Raw genomic sequence first — 20609 nt, forward strand, 5'->3', positions numbered from 1 at the left:
CCGGGGAAACGGTGATTCGGTGCCCGCCGCGCGGAACGTTTGTTGTGATCCCGGGACCACCACCCCTAACAGCTGTTACTGCACGGGTCCACGTGTGCACGCGAGGACGCTGCGATCGGACAACCCCCGGCCGCACGAGTTCGCGGGGAACTCGCGGATCAACGGGCACACGCGGTGTGCTATTGTGGAATATGTTCGGTGGCCTCGCGACCGTTCAAATGGGGCTTGAGCATTGCTTATGTTCCAGTTGTATGTGCGCGGGGACGGATGACAGTGGTGTTTTGTGTTGAAGCGGGATTTTCGGGATAGTGTGGCTGGCGCGCGGGACTGACGCGCGTCGCGGGACCGGACCGCTTCACATTGTTTTAATCGACGGTACGTATCTGTATGTTCTGAATTATGCGGTGTTCTTCGGCGCACGCGAGGATATGGTGATATGAAAATTGAGTTTGACCCATGTGCTTTGCTTCTCTTTTTGTGTACGGTTGACACCAGGAACTTTCGAACCGAGGGTGTTCTGTTTCTCGTAGATTTTAAGGTGCACGGGGAAACGTTTCTGGGCGATATGTCAAAGGAAATTGGGATTATCATGACGCGACCGTTTCTTTACTGTGGTGGATAATTTTCATTAATTTCATGTTAATATTCGGCACTTGAAGAAACAAGCGGTGGTTGTGATATTTCATTGAAAGTTAGATGATTTTTGTTACTCGTGATATTCTGAGGATGTTTGAAAATCTTCGTGACAGAGAACAGGTCGAACTGTGTTATATTGGAGGAAATACATTGCAGGTTGTATATGTAATATTTAGAATGTTAAGTTTGTAATATTGATTGGAAGAAATTCTTTAATCGAGCTTCCCAATTTTATTAACATGAGGCCACAAGAGTATGTGGTTTTGTAATTAGTAAATTTCTAACTATACTATAATATCGTTAGAAACAGTGTTACAGTTTTGAAAAGAAGGAAATTATATATGCATTCTTTTCTTTTTAAATGTTCAAAGTAATGAAAGAATAAGTAATAAATGATTTCCGACATTTACTTCTGGAGGGTACCATAATTTCAATTTTGCTCCGCATAAATTGCATTTAGTATCATTAACAGCAACCTATCGACTCAAGACATGCATTCTTTGTTTATTAATTCAATACTAATGCATCTGTATCATAAAACGACTAAATACATTTACGTATTTGCTACGAATATAATAATCATATAATCTAAACTGTCGTTTAATATTGCTTTCAAGAGCTTGAATTAAATATTCATAATATGGAGGGTTAAACTATTAAATTATTGAAAACCGCAATTTATTTGCAGGTAATTTGAGAGGCTATTAGATGTTTAAAAATCGTATTTGGAATAAAACAAAAGTTAACATATATATTTCATATAATTTATACTGAGACCATTAAAAAGATGCAATGGTACTTTGAATATGCATACAGATCTTCTAATAATACTATTTCATAGTTACATAAACGATACTAAAAAGTTTCACTATTTACATTGACAAATAATTTTCCTCTACGTCTGATGAATTCATGCTCGCATTTTTAATATTTAGCGGATAGAACATCTCTCTGTATATTGCAAGGGTATATGTCCATTTTGATGAAACATTCATGGAAAGTAGTTGTTACAACAATATGTCGTACATACTGTTTTAATACAAATCTTATATATGTCTTTCAGTTTAAATTACCTAAGTTAAAACTTATCCTAATTAATTATTTCAATAATTGAATTGTTCTCGTATTTCTACAAAATGAAGTTTATAAGCGCATAGAAACAAATGGATAATATATTTCTATTATAATTTACCCTTATATAATTAGTTAAATTATAATAGAAATGTATTATCGGTGTGATTCTATGCGCTTACAAACTTCATTTTGCAGAAATGCAAGAAAAGTTCAATTATATTGATTATTTTTGTAACGCAAAAGTTAAAATTCTAGTAAGCCCGCACTATTTATGAATGCACATAGCTTTTAAACGCTGATATACAGAAAAATAGGTTAAGATCGAATTTAATAAATTTAGTGGATTAAATGTGGCATTTACAGCATTCTTCTATTTTCAGCTATGTCTAAAATATCACACGAAGTATGTTTTTCTCCAATATTGAGGATTGTTTTCACTCCTTCGATACCTATAAATGACGCTCGAGAAATGAAAATAGACCTCCATATTTATAACGATTTCCTATCAGTTACATTAAAATCAGCAGACGTTACTTCTTGTAGTTCCTAACAAGCTTAAAGTTCTGTCCAAAATCAAATGAATAAAAAAGTTACATGAAAAAAGTGCACACGAAGAAGGCGCACAGAAAAATGCGCACGTGTACAAAACCGCACAAGAGAAAAGCGCACAGCGTAAAATACGTGCAGTCCACAATCCGCACATATGCAGTGTATTATACAATTATAAAGCGATGTTAAATAATTTTCATTCCCTATCATTCTATAAATTATTTATATTTCTTAAAACATCCTCTCTTCCCAATTCTTCTGCAATAATTTAATAAATTTTTGCATTGATCATTTTTCGTGTGCGTTTTTTTCTGACCACAGAATAAAAACAAGGAAAATAGTCCCATCAACAAAGACATAAAAATTTAATCAACATTTACAACAATATTTCCGAACATAACCAACGCAGAAACCAAACCAGCAATTTTAAAAAGCCTAGCAGAAGAACAAATAAAACTAATTCTCACGTGCAAGGTAAATTCCATGTACTGCGCTTAAGCACACAAGCATCGTCTTAAATTCATAATTCCATATAAAAATTACTTAATGCAAGGTGCAGGCAAACGATCTCTCGATTAACCGTAATCATTCCGTGGCGCATAATCGTGGACACGTGACGCTTAATATTCACGTGAGTCCGGTTGACGGCCTCGAGACTTTCAGCCTTGCGAGTTTATCGCGTCGCGAAGTCTACGTAAGGGTATTCGAGGGTGGCGCGACACAATCGCGCGCGAACACAGTAGCATAAGAGGCTGAGGCAGTGTGAGGGTATCTGTACGTGTATGTGTGTGTGAAACCGGGACGGAGAGAAACTATCTGCAGTTCCTACTACCCTATGGTGCCCCGTCGCGATTCGAGATCCACCGAACGGTCCTGAACTTGGAATTTCACCCTCTCAGTGCCACCTCCGTCGGCGGCCTTGACTCCTCATCTTCCTCGAAATCTCGCCGGTTCCTCGGCCTCGTATTTATCTTCCCGGTCAGTGATCGACCGCCGAACTTCATTCTTCCCGGCTCCGAGACGAATTCTACTATCACCCTTCTGGGTCTTTCAAGAGAATCCCTCGTTCACCGAACCGCAGCGACGGTAAATAAAATCGAATAAAACGATCGGATCAAATCTGACCGGAAACAGCAGGTCTCAAAGGCGATCGCTAAGAAAAATATACGTTAACACTCCAATCGCATTCGAAGAGAATTGACAAAACAGAATTAATACTAAAACCATTGAATATTAAGAACAACCTGTGCATGACATATAAAAATCAATGAAAATACATTTGTTCCAATTCCTCCGGGGCATTTATTGCGACATACAACCAAAAGTATCAAGTGTTGAAATAATATCGAATATAAACACCTGCATTCCCGCGGATTCTGAATCAAACCTAAAGTCAGTCGCTTCGACCGGTAGTCGTACCATCCAAAAAAAAAAGTGGAACTGAATGTAATCCTATCGAGAGCATCGGAACAATCCACACGTGGATTCCACCCCCGCTTTCCGTGAGTGCATGTTTCTTATCGGTTACATCGGTTGCCGGATAAGCGCGTGGATTCGTGACGGTGTGCGAGAGGGGTTGTCGAGGCGGGGGCGAGAGCAAGCGAGCGAGCGAGCCGTCGGGGCACGAGGGAACGGTTCGGGGGTAGGAAACGCGAGTTAGGGCAACAAGAAGGACCGCGTCTCTCGTGGAACAGTAGGTTTCCCTTGAAGTAGAAAGGAAGGAAAGGGGTAGTTGGCGGTCCGCGAATGTCGGAGCGGCAGGACACACGCCAGAGGTGGCGAGAGGTGGTGGTAGGGTCTCAGTGCGCGCGGGGCGGTAAAGTGACGAAGAGGAGAAGCCGGCGCGGCAGGGAGGACGCCCCGAGCCGGCATCGGCGGCGGCGGTGGTGGTCGCGGCGGGGGAGGGGGTTGCCGCGGAGAGAGAGACGTATAGGTGGAAGAAAGGGGGAGGCGGCCGGCTAGGAGGGGAGGGAGAGGTCGGTCGGTTAGTTAGTGCGCGAGCAAGTGAGTGGCGTGTATCGTACAGGGAAAAGAGACGACGTCGCCCCAGTGTGGGAGGGAGAAGTTTAAGGAGCGAGAGGGGCGGGGATCTTAGGAGGGGCGCCTAACGTCACGGCGCATTCACTCACCGGCCGTCGCCGACGCCGCTGTGCCGCACACGCAATCTACACGATACGGTCAGTTTTGTCGCCTTTTTTCGTCGAACATCCCCTGTTCTTTTCGATTTTCTTCCAGTGGTGAACGCTTGGTACCCTCTTACCCGACCGCGCATGGTTTTCGTCATTTATTTCTCACCCCCTGTTCGTCCTCCGGCGTTTTCCTCCCTTCTCGGTTTCGTTTTCTCCTGGATCCCCGATCGAAGATTATTCGGATGATGATCGTGTTGAAAGTGCTACACCGAACAACGCGAGCAACCGAGGAACCGGTACCAAAAGTGATCGGGATACTACGTACACAGTGATGCACATGGCAAACGCGAGGGTGTCTTGGGAATCGCGGGCCGATACGGTATTCCGCTGTGGAACACGTTTGTGCTTTTATCGGGAAGACGGTGGGTGACAGTGAGGAATCAGCTGATCGTTTAGGGGCGCCACGTTCCTCTTATCCTCTGTCTCTCTCTAGCTGTCTGTCTTTCTCGCGCGCGCATTCTTCTCTATCTCCCTCTCTCTCTCGCTCTCGATCTCTCTCCCTCTCCCTTTCTATCCTTCACGGACGTCTTCTCTTCCCCTTAACATACACACCGCTACACACGGCAGCCGCCACGCGGTCCGCCGGCCGCGCTCAGCTTTCCCGCCAACGGTACCATCCGCGCTCCAGTCACGCGTTTCCGCGTTCGACCGATGTGTATGTCAACTTCCATGGGGTACGGATGTTTCCAGTCTCTTTGCGCCCCCCTGTTTCCCTCTCTCTTCCTTCACGTCTGTTTCGCCGGTTGAATATGTACTACTACGAGGACAGTGCGCGAAGAGCCTCGAATCAAGTGATCGCGAGTTTCGAACGATCGTTGTTTCGATAAACGATGTATCCTCTGGGACTATAAGTGCCATGTGTGTTTTCGCCGGTTTACATCGTCGGTTGGCTGGTAGTTCCGTTTGTGAGAAATGGATTGTGTGCTGCTGTTTACGATTAAGCTGGTACTCGATTGTGAAGCAAATGTGATCGTTTGTTAATGTAACCGTTATCGTAGCCGGGACCATTGGTTCGCCGGCACTTGTGGCGTGTCTTCGCACGGTTCTATCGAGATTGGGAAACGGTAACAAATCACGACGATGTGGAACCATCTGCGGGTTCTTGGTTCGTATTTTATACATTAAGAAATCAGCGGAAATACTTTGCGTTTGGACACCGTACGTAACGCGAGTGACGGATGTCACCTGTCCAGGACATGTTTGAGACGATGAATCTTGATGTTCATTAATTTACTCGGTTAGATTAATCGAGTTGAAGCGTAAAGAAACTTTTCATCATTTGCGCATATCTGATATTAATGTTATCGTATCGTTTCTGGAGAAATAGGTGTATCTTGTAGCCATTATACGTGCCATTGCAACAATCAAAGTTAATATGGATTACCAAGAAACAAAGTTAACGATGTTTGAAATCCCCAGCATGAAACCTTTGAACCGCCAAATCAGCGTGTTCCGAAAATTCAATGCCAATCCTCTTCAAACGGAAATATTTCACGTGTAAGATTTGGAAAATTTCTTACGATAGGTAATATGTGTCTTGAAGGCGAATGTAATTCTAAAATATTTCTTGAAGTTCAGCATTTGACGTAACAATGTTTAGCTTTAGATAAATCCGGAGTAACTTCTCAAACTTTAACGTAAATACAATTCTAATCGCTTAAAATTGTAATCTGAATAGAACTGGCAACAAAACGTCCAATTCACGATACATTAATGCGTTACATTTCAAAATTGCTTGAAAACAATCATAAGGTCAGAACTAGTGCCAAATCAAAATATTTCGTTAGATAACTAAATAATAATGTAACTTAAGAGCCGTAACTCCGAATCATTAATAATTGATTCTAATACCATTCGCCTTCGTTATGAAGAAATAAATAATTTCCGTACGCTAAAAATTCTCGTGGCAGTCAACATGTTAACGTGTGTCGTCGCACTCGAATCACAAACGATTCTGACCGTGGAAACACTACGAAAGACGATCAACATCGAGAGTGTGTACTGCTCGATATAAATTCGTAATCTTTTTTTTCTCCCCGCCCGAACACGTGCGAGTTCAACAACAAAGTTGCGACGAGTTTTCGACGGGCGCACAGTGACGTATCACGGTGCCGGGAAGCCTGAGGATCCGCTCGACCCTCGCCAAACGAACCCCGAACAGTCTCTTTTTTCATTTTACCCGTGATTTTCCGTCTCCTGGAAGTTGCAGCTCGAGTCTGTGAATAATTTCGCGGGTCGAAAATTAGACGTCGCCTGTTTTTCGCCGGTTCCGCGGACGTCGCGCGGTTCAGCGACTTTTTCCGTGGTCATCTTCTTACATTCGACCCGGTTTCACGCCGCGAATCACGAATATTCGTGACAGATCGAGTTTCGTTCGATTCATTGTTGCATCACCTCGAAGCACGATAGTTAAACTGTAAAAAATTGAATTACGAGTCGAGTTTTATCGACGAATCGGCAAGGAAGACGCACAACGTGTTCGAAAGGACTGTCGGCTTAAATCGTAAACATCGGCAAGGCACGCGGCGAACGAGAAAGTTTTCGCGCGTCTCGCGAATCATCTGAATGCATTGATACGTTCTCTGATGAAAATTGTAATAATTTATTAAAGATTGAGTTGCTATTTTTACGACGAAGTTTCTGGATTTTTGTGTTTCAATGAAAACGGTCGATTTCATGTGCGATCTCGTTTGATAAGGAATTGACTTGTTATGGTTACTTATTCGTGAACCTGTTTAGAGAATATTGGGAAGAAGAAAGACACGGAAATTCTAGTGTAGTGAATAGAAATGTTAGAGAAACTAGGATTACTTTAAATATGGTTCGCTGCAACGTTTTCGATAACTGCGGTTTTAATAGTCAGGAATGTTTGTCTAATTTGTATTTTAAGTAATTTTACACAATCTATTCTATGGTTTAATGTTTCTAAAAGTAATATTGATTGATTGCAAAAGCAATCAATGAATGTAAATTAATATTCTTTGCTTTTAAATGTCGTGATCGTAGTACGTTTGAGATTCGTTTTTGTTATTATCTTTACGATAATAAATCTTATAACTACCACTTTTATGACAGTTCAGGCGATACATTAAACTAAAATAAATTTCAACTTCCGTCTTATGTTATGCATATTCAATGACAGCGTTAACTTCTTATCAAATGTTTCTTCTGTATGTAATCTTTTTAAGAATATTTTTTGTAACTTCATAAAATTCGAACAACTTACATTGCGTCTACGTACTTAAAATGCGTGTAAAATGTAGTAAACATAAACAATGAAAAATGTAAAATATACTCTAAATTCTACACTAAAAGTTCAACAAGTATCTTGTATTTAAAGTATTCAACGGGCACAAACGATAATATTATTAAGTAAAGTCTTTCTATTTAAGCAAATTCAAACCGTAACCAATAATTAGATCTTCGAAAACAAACGAAACAGTTTCATCATTGTTACATCGCGCAAAACTTTTAGAGACATACTTTTTTAATTCTCCTAAATTAAATTTTGAGGTATTGTATTAACATTTCGTTCCGTCTAGTTGCCAGTTACCAAGTTGGATAAGTTAATTTTCAGCCATGTATTACGATTCTCACAAATTCCGAAAAAACGATGAAAATTTTATAACATATTATACGCAAAATTGCAGAGTTTTAATTACTCGTCCGAAATATTCCTGCTTCATTGTATAATTATTCGCTTTATTATACTAAAAGAAAAATAGTTTTCACATGTACCTAATTTATGTGGTGAAACAATTCTAAACATAACTGTGTGAAATATACAGAAATGCAATTCTACAAATACAAATGTAACAATCACTTTTACAAAAATCAGGAACCAATTTGTGACAGTAACATACACCGCTGTTCTTCAATCTGCTGCGTCATTTATATGTATATAAGACATTTGAAACTTCAATCTCATTCCCTTGTTAAAGGAGTGAATAAAAATTGATTGACACGCCTGATTCCTAAAACTTGCATTATAACTTATCAGGAAATCTCACAAACTCTGAAGTTCTGTGATCACTCGCGAAATTCCGCACTATTCCACAACTTCGAAAACTTGTCATTTTCATCTCGAACATTCGTTGTTACCTTTTTAACCCCTTTCGATCAGGTACACAGCGTAACGTACATTACTGTAATAGTTTCGAAGAAATTTCCCTATATTTTAAACTTCTAAAACATAAAATTAGAGATCTCTTTTGTTGATAGTTAACAGCAATAGCTACAATTCGTATGTTTCCTCTGCACCAATTTGAATCTCCAACCGCGAAATAAATATTTTCAATTGAACTGAACGAAATTATAAAATCTGAAGTTGTTGATGTTGCAATCAAAACGAATTACAATTAACCGTATTAAACGGCTCATGTAATAAGTAAAAATAAACACTAATTTGTACAACTTATTATTTATCACACAAGTTTCTTCGCTGTCTACGTTGTAAGCGTACTCGGTGCGCCGCTCAAGCTAACACCCCCATTCGTCATGAACACAGTATTCCAAACGATCAATCGCTGTTAAATCTGATTGACATGATAAGTTATGAATAGCGATAGAAATAGTGTCCGAAATTGAAGATTTTTTAAATTACAGGACAAGATATTCTTCGAAAAAACCTCAACTAAAGGTTTTCCATAGATTATTTACTATAAATGATTTTCTACAAATAATATTTTTCACTAAATATACAAGAAAAAATATCCTTACAATTATAAGTGTCAAGGGAACTTCACGTTACCGTATTTGGATAGATTGTTTAACCTGTTAATCGGGATTAATGAATTAACTCGTCAATCATCTTCGATTTTGCCTATCGAAGAATTCTTTTTCCATCTGCTGTACACAGTTCTTGTATTTTCTAAACTTCGTAATGCAAGTATTAATGTAAAGCGCACTACACTTATGTTTCTCGCTGGTAGAACGTCAAGAAACGATAATTATTTTTATATTTATTCACTAAACGAAAAAGTCATTTTATTAGTTAATTGTGTAATGTAATATGATATAGGAAGTTACGTCACAGTAAGTTTCGTCTTGAATTGTGGTTAATGTTTAAACAATGAGCCGGTTATCAGGTTAAGTCTTCGCCTTACGATTTCCTTTACTGCCGTGCTCTACATTTACTTGAAGAAAAAAAAATCCTACTTCCTCCGCAAGTTTTCATTTCCTCCAAACATCAAATACTGAGAAAACAAAAAAAAATACTACATTTCGACTGCGAAAAATTACCTAAATCTAGTTCGAAACCTTCACCACTTTCACTCAATATTACTACATACGACAAGGAGCTGTAAATCATAACAGTACAATTAAAGTAACTCTACTTTCGGCAGTAGTTTCACCCTTGATTTTTTGTACTTTGTATAGACAGAAATTTAATTACTGTTTAGTACATTCGGCACGGGGTGGGAACTATAGTTGTTAGGTACGAACCCTGCGATCATCTTTGAAAACTGTGGTATTGCTTTGGAAACTATAGTATCGCATTAAGAACTAAAATATTGTCTTAGGAACTATAGTGTCGCTTTGAAAACTATAGTGTTACCGTGAAAATTATAGTATCGCGTTAAGAACTATAGTGTCACTTTAGAAACTATAGTATTCCTTCGAAAACTCTAATACCTCCTTCAAAACTATAGCATCGCGTTAAGAACTATAGTGTCGCTTTAGAAACTATAGTATTCCTTTGGAAACTCTAATACCACCTTGAAAACTATAGTATCGCGTTAAGAACTACAGTATCACACTGATAACTGCATTATCGCTTTACATATTATAATATCGCCCAGAAAACTACAGTCAACTGCTGCAATAAAAAATTGAGATTTGCCTACTTTGATGAAGCGTATTTTTCATGAATACCGAATGTATTCAACAACAAAACAACATCAGTTCACCATCAATCTCGCTCTTCGTACCGGGAAGTCGTTGATAAAACTGGCAGGTCGATTCACGGTCGAATTTGATTGGGTTTCAGGAGGACAGCGCCGTTCAAGATATTATCGAAGGGGTGGCATCCTTCGCGGTACGTGCGTGGCCGGTCGCGTGTGTGCATGGAAAAGACAGACGACCGCAAAACCTCGAGGTACGAAGGAGCACTCGGCGGAGCAAGGTGGCTCCGCTAACGGCACGAGCGGCGGTGAAAAAATGTCGAGCGCCGCGGACAGTCCCGATGGGATGGCTTTGCAGTCGCACTACTCCCTACGATGGAACAATCATCAGACCCACATACTACAGGCGTTCGAGGCGTTGCTGCACGCCGAGATACTCGTCGACGTGACCCTGGTCTGCGCCGAGACCAGCCTCAGGGCGCACAAGGTTGTCCTTAGTGCCTGCAGGTAGTGAAACGTTTTCATGCTGTTTTCTTGTTTTCCTTGTCTCCTTCTCTGTTCTCGGGATGTTCAACCGATGTTACGCTTTTTTCTTCGTTCCTTTTCCTTCTTTCATAGTTCCCTTCGCCTGAACCAACGGATTTACCTGTGTACACTTTAGACGCTACCCATGCAAAAATGGCACAACTGTTGGTTAGAAACTGGGGATTTGTACTTAAACGTTGTCACAGCTAGAGTTTGGATGATACGTTTTTTTTTATACAGATTTACAAGTTAATCTTTTCAGTGACGTATCGAATACGTTTTTCATACTACCCGTGCAGACTTACAACGGACAAGTCTGTTTGTTGGGGATGGAGTATATGGTTTAGTTAGTGCTCGCGTCATAGTGATTGGCGGGAAAGAAAGTGACACTCTAATCATAGTAGAAGGGAAATGGGAGTGAATCTACGTGATGAAATAAGTTGAAAATATAGGGTAACGTTTGTTCGGTGAATGCTTGGATGTCGTGATATATAATACGAAAAAAATGGAAAGAAAAAACGTATTAAACGGCAGTGCGATTTTAAAATTAGTTCTTTTCGTAAATTGTGGTTCGATAATGTCAATTTATCCCTGCACACTGTATGTCGCTTTATCGTGTATGATATAATGTTAAATAACAAGTTATCCATTTCGTCAACCGCAGTTGTCGATCGTGTCAGTTTCGGTCATAAATTATGCATATTATGGATTAAAAAATACTCTGTTCAGATAAGCGGAGAAAATGTAATAGTTAAAATTGATGAAACTAAAATAAGAAAATACAATAGTTGAAACTGATGGAGCTGAAATAAGAAAAGAGAAGTTTAACCCTTTAAGGACGAATGTCGTCACACTGAAGACTTCAGGCTTTGATATTTGGAATCAAAGGCTGCAAACAAGTAATTTGCATAGTTAAATAAATAGTTCTTTTATTTCCTATTATTTAAGATTTCGATATAGAATATAGCTTTCCGCGAGAGAAATTTTTGATATTCTAGAAAATCTTCGTGTGCAAGGAGTTAATAAAGGCAGACTAGCTACTAGGTAACGAATATCTGTAGGTACGAAAAGGCCAACAAACAGCTATGTATTGAACCATTTGAAAATATTGCAATATAAGCACTTAGCTGTTAATCATAAAATGAATTTTGTCAATCCACAGCAGCACACAAACAGAATGTAGAGCGTGCGTGGAGAGACACGAGAACTAATATTCCTCGTTATGGAACTCGTACGTCACATTATTATGAGACATAGAGCAGAGTTTATCTTCAAACGACAACATGATTCCAATGAGCGTATGACTGCCTTCCTTGACGTAATGACAGAAATATTTTCCATTTTTGACACAATTCAGAATGATATACAATAGATATACATAATTTTAAGTTAAATTGGGGCTGATTTAGTTTTGTACTTATATTTGTTAATACAGAAACAAGTGCCACTGGAACATTTCAATGTCATCGAAATTACCAAGGAGGGCTTTTTTTCTAAATGATTACCATGTTTTTTAATAAGAATAATATTTAATTTATTGTTTATATAATAGATAAACATTAATACTTGAAAATTAGAGTATAATAATAACTTGTTGATAATATCTTTTTATATAAATTGTTCTCTTCCTAATTATTTTACAATTTCGCAAACACCTTTTATATCAAATGGTGTACAGCTTTGAGCATAAATCTTTTGCATTGATTTGTAAATTGTGACAATATGACGCGAATCTTATCTTATTCCTGAGTACTTTATCTTAGCAATTGCATTTTATCCCACATGGGGGTGAGATGAACAAGATTACTATTCACGAAACATAATTTATTTCAAGTTTTTAATTCTCGTGACCTAAATTTTATCGCTGAAATGTGGAAGGTGAATACACGGTGACTCCAGAAATGCTTTAATGCATGTCACTTGATGAATATATTTAATTTTGTTTGCGTTGCCCCTCAGCTTACCCGTTTTACCATGCTCCTCCTCGCTGCAACTACAGTGAGTTATATAATTTTAGCATCAGCCATATTTTCCAATATCTCGGAGACTTGAATTAAAATGCAAAAACATCAAGTACACAAGCTGAGAGCATATGATAAATAGATTACAGATTCTATGCATTTATATCATTCGTGATTATCTAATACACGGTATAATGAAATTCTTAATAATGTTTAAACCAAATATGTTCCTTGAACCTGGTAGAAATCATGGCTGAAGAAACAAATTTTCTGTTTATTCAAATTTTCGTTAATGTTTCTATGAATTTTTTTGTGCGTAAAAATATTTGGAGTTCATTAGCGAATCATAAACTTTAGGGGAGTTTCATTTAAGTCTCATGTAACTTGTAGAGAGTGTAATAGTAAATAAAATATGAAACGGTAAAGGACTATGCACTATCCATCATTTTTATCACAGAAATTTCTTCTGAGGAAACTCAAGTTATCTAAAATTCAGAAAATACTTCTATGGTTAAAGTTAACTTACGATGCAATTCAATCTCGATGCATGTTTCTCCGTGCGTAATCAAATCCAGCAACTTTGTTCTGTTTTGAAAGTTTCGGCGCAGATACTAGCTTTTACTTTATGATATTAGGGCTTTGTTTATGGACTCGATCTACAATTCAATGCAAGACAAATTTTACTATGTTATTACTTTTTTATGATTTTGTCACAACTTTTCGGTGCATCGATCACAACATTTACGATTATTCGTTTAAAGCGGAATGTTACTTTTTTCATTGTTTCATATTTTGTTATTCATACCGTAATTAGCTGAATCGTTCTAAAGACTTTGAAATCATTTACTACGATTTTGCTTTCTCATCTTATGTTTATTAATAGTATGCTAAAAGCATATTCTTTTCTTCTACGCTTCAATATTGATCAAGAGTTTCGTTATGATCTTCACAAAACTTAAAAAAAATAATAAGCTGTAAAGTTTATATAGTCTTTGGTTACTTTTTAAGTATCAAAGTAATTACTATGGCAATTAAAATTCTTTCTAACTTCACTTTCCTGAACTTTGCGTTTAAAGTAACGTCCACAGTACAGTAATATAAAAATTACTATTATTAAAAATTCAAACAGCAAAAAGTAATATAGAGTGTCATGAGGTGATGGTTATTCAACTTTATTTTAAATATATTTTTGTTTTGCTCAAAATATATGGTTCTGTTTAAAAACAATGACCATTCTGAAATCTCCAAAAGTATGATCGTGACTTAAACATTTCATTTAAAATTGTCTTTTGTGTCATTACAGCTATCCGAAATGTTTAGAATAATTAATATTGTGGAATAAGCTAAAACAATACTATGACCTATGTAGCTGGGTCAAGTTTATGTTGATTAATTTCTCTAATATCTTATTTTAATTAAAGATACGAAAGAATATATATAATATTGAAACATAAATGGAACTGCTTTCGAAAAAATCGAGTTATAATATCAACTAGGTATAGGTAAAACTGTAGAATAAAGTATGACGGGCTGTGTCTGGTCATTGCTCGCGGTTTCTACTTATCGCACTTATCACACTTTTAACCTGCTTTTCCATGTAAATGTATCCTTTTTCCGTTTGTATCGCCAATTCTACATCTTGTATCTTCCAGGTGAAGGTCGACCATTTCTACTTTCAAATAATTATTCACAGCAGTATTTTGAAATATAATTATCTTTAATTTCCCATTAAAGTATTTCACCCGACGATATCGTTGAAAACTTTTGTTTAATTCCACATTTAATTGTGTAAACTATAATGCAAATTACTCACTGATCAATATTCGTCAATATATAGAAAAGAATTCTATAGAACCTTTGATCATTTTAACATTCTAAATTCATTAAAAGCCTTATTATAAAATATATTATTAGCCATCGATATTTTCTGAAGAATCTCATATGCGTTTCTCTAGACGCAAACGCACTTATATTTTATAAACTAGTAGAACCATCTTAACTTCAGCTGTAAGATGCAATATTTATTAAATTCTAATTGGAAATTCATATTTTACAACACTATGTAAAATCTGAATACTGAGAAATCATTCCGTGATACCAGCTAGCTAACAACAACGACGTTAACGTAACAAAGGCCGCCAGAATATTAAAATTAACTTCTCTCACAGAAAAATAACACTCCTACCTAACCTACACGATATTTGTTCACAACTTGCATGTTGATTCTATCAAATCCAACGGTAATGCTGTCGTTCTTGTCAAGCGAAACGCATGACATGAAAGCAGCAACGAGCAAAAGTCTTGTTCTTGATAGAACTTGCAATCCGTCGATCCGTAAGGAGACGTTAAGTTTTGCTGCAGGTTTTTGTCCGCGGTTTCCGTTAGTAAAGCACGCTGCTACTCCCTTTGGCCAAACTACATGAAGAACGTAGATCGTGGACAAATGAACACCTCTTCTGTCCGTGTTCTAGCTTAGACTATTTCCGGTCCCTTCAACAGTGACGGCAAAACGGCCGCGAATCAAATCTTGTTCGCTGTGCACGCCGAGAATCGAGGCGGACCGTTGCAGTGACGTTGAAAGAAAAATTGCTCCGCGGCTTTCGAGAGAGTTTAAAACACTGTAGATACACGTGTAGTTTGTACGACATCCGAACTCTTTTAAGCATCGTAAAGATTATGTGTATAGTCGGCTCTCGCAGTAAGTAAGGGTTGCGTGTCTGATAATAGCGGAGTAAATCAAGCATAATTGTCTTATAAGAAGTAAAAGAGCTGGAAGGGTTAGCGGGCAACGATAGTACGCGACGCGTACATGCATACTTGGCTTTACCGCACTTAGGCTTCCTTTCTTTTTCCTTCCGTAAGACGTAACTGATACGGTTATGAATATTTACTGAGACGAATTTAACACGTTTCGCTGCTGGCGTCACGTGTTTCTCGTGATCACGATCTCGCATTCTGCGTAAGGAAAGTCGGATTCATTTAGTGAGGGTTTTTTATTGGGTGCCGTAACGCGTAGGGTTAATTCAGGATATGGGAAATTATTCTTACGTTTGCGATATGTTTTGTGGCGAAGATATATTGCGTTTGATAAAACGTCGCTATGAGGATGATTGTTTATGAAATAGGTGGTGGTAACAACAGTATTAAGGGGTTATTACTTAAGGTCAATAAATATATGAGGTTACACACAAGGATTTTTTACTTTTAGAATTATAAATCAGTTTTATACATGCTTAATTATAAATGACAATAATGCTGTTAGAATCGTGTTACGCAGATTGTTTTTACTTTTTCAATCTGAAGCGGCCTGTGATGTTGTTAAAGGAGGAAGGAATTCTAAGGGTTAGGAGGAGAGGGAGAGAGCGTTTTGTCCGGGATCTACCAGTGGAGTAGTCAGTAAGGGGCTTCCTGGTAGACCCGTGTCTTAGACGCGAGCACGAGTGTTGAAGGTTTATGGATGGTATATATACAAATCGTGAAAGACTGGAGCAGAAGCGAGAAAGGCTCTTAGGTCTCCGCAACCCCCTATGGGCGGAGTGTAGGAAAGCTTAACCTTTTCTTGAAGTTTTTTTAGAATACTTGTCAGCTTCGTTTTGTAAGGTATTTAATTTTTCAAATTAATCCAGTTTGGATCCACTTTTATTCAATATAAAAACTGGTAACAGCTTGATAACACTGATAGCAATCAACCAGACGTCAGATTTTCGCAAAAACTGGTTTAATAATTGCCACAAACACGTCATATATCGGTGGTGTTCTGAGTATTAAAGTAATAAATCATTAATTCAAGCTAATAATTCCTTGTCAAAACCTGGCAATATATTTTCGAAGTTCCCAGTATATATAAAGTATCAAAACCAATCTAACCTTCTCGAACTTTTTAATCAAAGCGATTCCCCACGAACCCAACCATCGCTGATCCTCTCCACGGATATAAAATTCCTGCAATAATGCGAACGTGTGTTCTCGTTTACAGTCCGTTCTTCGAGAGAATATTCGCGGAACACCCGTGCAAGCACCCGGTGATCGTGCTGAAGGACTTCCCGGGCCACGAAGTGGCGGCGCTAATCGACTTCATGTACCGTGGCGAAGTGAGGGTCGGCCGCGAAGAGCTGCCAGGCCTGATGCGGGCCGCGGAGAGTTTGCAGGTGAGGGGGCTGGCATCGTCGGAACCGAGGCCCGCATCTCCGCCCGAGACGCCGACCGCGGATCTTCTCCTGGGCGAGCCGTCGACGCCCGAAGGCGCCAGGCACAGCACGCCAGAGGAGGACGACAACGCGTCGGAGAGCACCGCGCCGCCGTCCACAAGAGAACCGATGGCAACCAGTACACCGACCATCTTTCACCCGGCCAGGGATCACCGCGATAGGTTACCACACATGAGTCACCTAAACTTCGGGATGCGTGAGCTGCGCGAGAGTTGCGGCTCGCCTTTGCTACCTCGACGGAAGCAGGCTCGTCCACGAAGGAGATCAGGTGAGCTGGTACCTCAAGACCTAAGCCGACCACATCCGCCGGCTAGCCTAAGTCCACCTCCAAGCGGTCTGAACCTAACCGGGAGCCAGCAACAGTTGCAACAGCAGCAACACCATCAGCAAACGACGATCCCTCAGAACCAGCAACAACAAGAGGACATCGCGGAAAACCTATCGATGAAGAGATCCCTGTCGCCGATCGGCACCGATCAACATCATATGAAAGCGGAAAGCAGCGAAGCGGCTAGTAGTCCCAGAGGATCACCGTTAACCGGGACAAGTCTGCTACATCCAGACGGTTCCCTCCAAGACATTCCGTCTGCAGCGGCGGCAGCAGCGGCGGCGGCTGCAGCAGGCCTACCGGCGATGTCGGCGTTGTCGCTGACACCGCCGCACCATCACAGCGAGTACCTGACGAGTCTAGGCCAACTAGCAGCCCAGTGGTTGCCGAATCATCCGCAGAGTCAACTGCCACCGCACCATCAGGGCCACCATCCGCGAGAAGGCAGTCCGCACGGGCCGAACAGGACACATCCATATCAGCAGTCCCAACAGCAACAGCAACAACAACAGCAACAACAGGAATCGCCGCTCACACCGCGGCGCAGCTCCGTTGCGTCGATGTTCCCGTTGGACGGCGTGGCATCTTTAGGCGGTGGTTTGTTCCCTCACGCGGGCGCGCTGGATAGGGGATCGCTTTTAGCGGATCTTCACGACAGTTTTAAACCGGAAACGCTACACGGACTGTTCGGCGCAGCGGGTCTAGGCAGTCATCACCCTGGCAAGAAGCCGAAGAAGCACAGAGGCGACGGCGACGCACCGCGCAGGTGGGGCGATCACGGTAGCCGGGGTCTACCGGTCGGTAGACCCAAAGGTCAACACAGTGCACCCAGAGGTGGACCGCCTAGGTCATGGACGAACGCAGAGCTGACCGAAGCGTTGCAGCACGTGTGGAACAAGAAGATGACGACGTCGCAGGCGAGCAGGATCTTCGGCATCCCGTACAACAGCCTTCTGATGTACGTGAGAGGGAAGTACGGTAAAAGCTTGAAGCTCGAGCAGCTCAGGAGGGATTGCACGGGTGCGACGACCGGCGACGTCGTGATGAACTCGTTGAACAACAACGTGAAGACCGTCCAGCCGCCCACGCAGATCGCGCATCCGCTGTCCGGGCTGCCGCCACATCCGGGCGACGACACCGGGTTCCCTCATCACTCGTTGCTCGGCGGCAACCTGCCGCAGGGTTTCTTTCCGGACTTCGCGGCTGCCGCGTTCCCAGTGCCGGTCAGTATGGTGCACTTGCTACCGCCGAGCGAGCAAAAGGCCTTCGAACCGGCCGGGAATCCCGGTGGAGGAGGCGGCGGAGGCGGTGGCGGTGACCTGTCCACCGCGCGGAGCAGTCGGACGCCGTCCCCGGTCGATCATCATCACCATCATCATCACGAGTCGCTGCAGCCGCAACCGCCCCAGTCGGCGCCCGCGCTACTCCAGCAGAACGGTTCGGATTAGGAAAGGAAGCGTCGGTTTACTCGTGATCATAGGCACCGCGCGCGGTAAATATTTATTATCCTCGTTGAAGGACCACGGACACGTCGGTGTCCGATCGCGAAACCAACCATCCCGTTTGACGATCCCCCGACACGCGGTACACACTCTTACTCGCGCGATCGCGTGCGAACGATACACACTCACACACAAACACGCCGACAAACGTACACACACAGACACGGAGACACGAGATTGCCCCGATTTTTCCGTGAGATGATTGTTCTCTTTTTCACAAGACTGACTATCACCAATTACAGCTCCCAGGGTAAAAGTTCGACGGACGTTCCGCTCTGCTCAAATCCCACGCTTAAGCCGCAGCACTGTCGCCACGTTTCACCTCCACCTTTTCTATGTTTCTTTTGGCGCCGTTCTTTGCCCGTCTGTCCACCGTTGGCAAAAATATCTGACGCGTCGCCCCCTTTGTCCGTCGATCGCTGAACAACGCCAGACTCCAGTCGAGCGTGCCGGCGAGAGATTCTCTCTGCCGAGAGCCGGGACCGAGCGTCTCGTCGCGTTTCCCTCGACCCGGTTCTTCGTCTTCTCGGTTAAAATTAGTGGCCTATGCCCCCCTTCATCCAACCACCCACCTGCCCATCCCACTGCCGGAGAGACAGACAGCACAGGGGGTAAGAAGAAGAATCATCGCCGGTGTCTTTTTTGGTGCTCATTCCCATCTCTCCTTCCTCCCCTCCTCCACCGTTCAACCGCCCGACCAGTTACCCATTCACCCCCGTCCGATCCACGGATCCCAGTGTAAACGTGTTAAAAGGTGACGGAGAAGCGGCACGCACCGCTCCGTCTAACAAGGACGCAACGAGGCGTTTCGGAGCCGGAGACTTTCGCCGGCGGGCGAGACACACCACTCGTATCATCACTATAAATAGTTCCTGCTACAAGAGCGATTATACCAAATAGTACTGTAAAACGGCTGACTAAATACGATGGATGCCTGTGTATGGAACAGCAGTCGCTGGGAAATGCTCGCAACTCCGGTCTCTTTGGAATCGCGGACCTCCTCGCCGTGAAAGTGACGCGCGATAGGGAAAGGGAGAGAGGGAGAGAGAGAGAGAGAGAAAAGAGAGAGAACAAGAGACACGCGCTTTCTACTTCGAACATCCTCGTGGCGTGTGATGATGTGCATGAGGTAAGAATCGCAAGACTCGAAACAATAGCATTTAAATATATATACAGACTATTAAGATTAACCTGTTCCAAACGCGCGCTCCGAGGCAGCTAGGGCGGCGCGCACCCCTGCTCGACGGGATTTGTTAACCAACCTTCGACAATCATGCAACAGCCGTACAATTGTTCTTTCTATATCACCGACCGACATCCCCCACGATTCTCTGTTTACCGTTCAGTGCAAATCCGTTCACCGTTCTCGACGCCGCCGGAACCGATGTTGACCGATCGGAACCGTCCAGCAGGCTGACGATCCCCCCGGCTGCCTCCGCGGAACGCGTTCAAACGAGCTTCCAAGTTGACTATTATTTTATAGGTTTCACCGCGCCACCGAGACACGAACCTCGCTCAGTTTTCCGCGAATTAATCGCGCGTGTGTTTCGCACGAGCGAGCGCGTCACTTTCGCACGAGCCGTTTCGCGTCGCCCGATTGGATCCCGGCAGCGGGTTGAAAACGCCCGCCAGAAAACGCGCGTAACCGATTCGCGGCGCGCGTCGTTCGCACACGATCTGTAGGCAGGGAGGGAGGGGGGGATGGGCTTGCGTTTCGCGGTGACAGGCAGCAGGGTGTCGCGGGTGGGTGGGGGATTGGGGGCTCGCCGAGGTGTTCGCCTTCCGTTCACGGAG

At 41.9% G+C, this 20609-nt stretch overlaps 1 protein-coding gene across 3 annotated transcripts; it reads left to right on the plus strand.

Annotated features, from left to right (window-relative positions):
* Nucleotides 1-235: 235 nt before the first annotated feature.
* On the plus strand, nt 236-19755 carry lov (BTB/POZ domain-containing jim lovell protein). Of its 3 annotated transcripts, none has more exons than XM_031991350.2 (3): nt 236-375; nt 10438-10798; nt 16754-19755. In XM_031991350.2, exons 2-3 carry the CDS (start codon nt 10608-10610, stop codon nt 18759-18761), a joined length of 2199 nt encoding a protein of 732 aa, XP_031847210.1. In that variant the 5' UTR covers nt 236-375; nt 10438-10607; the 3' UTR covers nt 18762-19755. The 3 variants fall into 3 exon arrangements, with proteins under 3 accessions (XP_031847210.1, XP_031847209.1, XP_031847208.1); XM_031991349.2 differs by lacking the exon at nt 236-375 and adding an exon at nt 4369-4436; XM_031991348.2 differs by lacking the exon at nt 236-375 and adding an exon at nt 4886-5553.
* The last annotated feature ends 854 nt before the right edge of the window (nt 19756-20609 follow it).

The sequence above is a fragment of the Nomia melanderi genome, chromosome 6, assembly GCF_051020985.1.
Source record: "Nomia melanderi isolate GNS246 chromosome 6, iyNomMela1, whole genome shotgun sequence".
In the NCBI taxonomy this organism is placed as follows: domain Eukaryota; kingdom Metazoa; phylum Arthropoda; class Insecta; order Hymenoptera; family Halictidae; genus Nomia; species Nomia melanderi.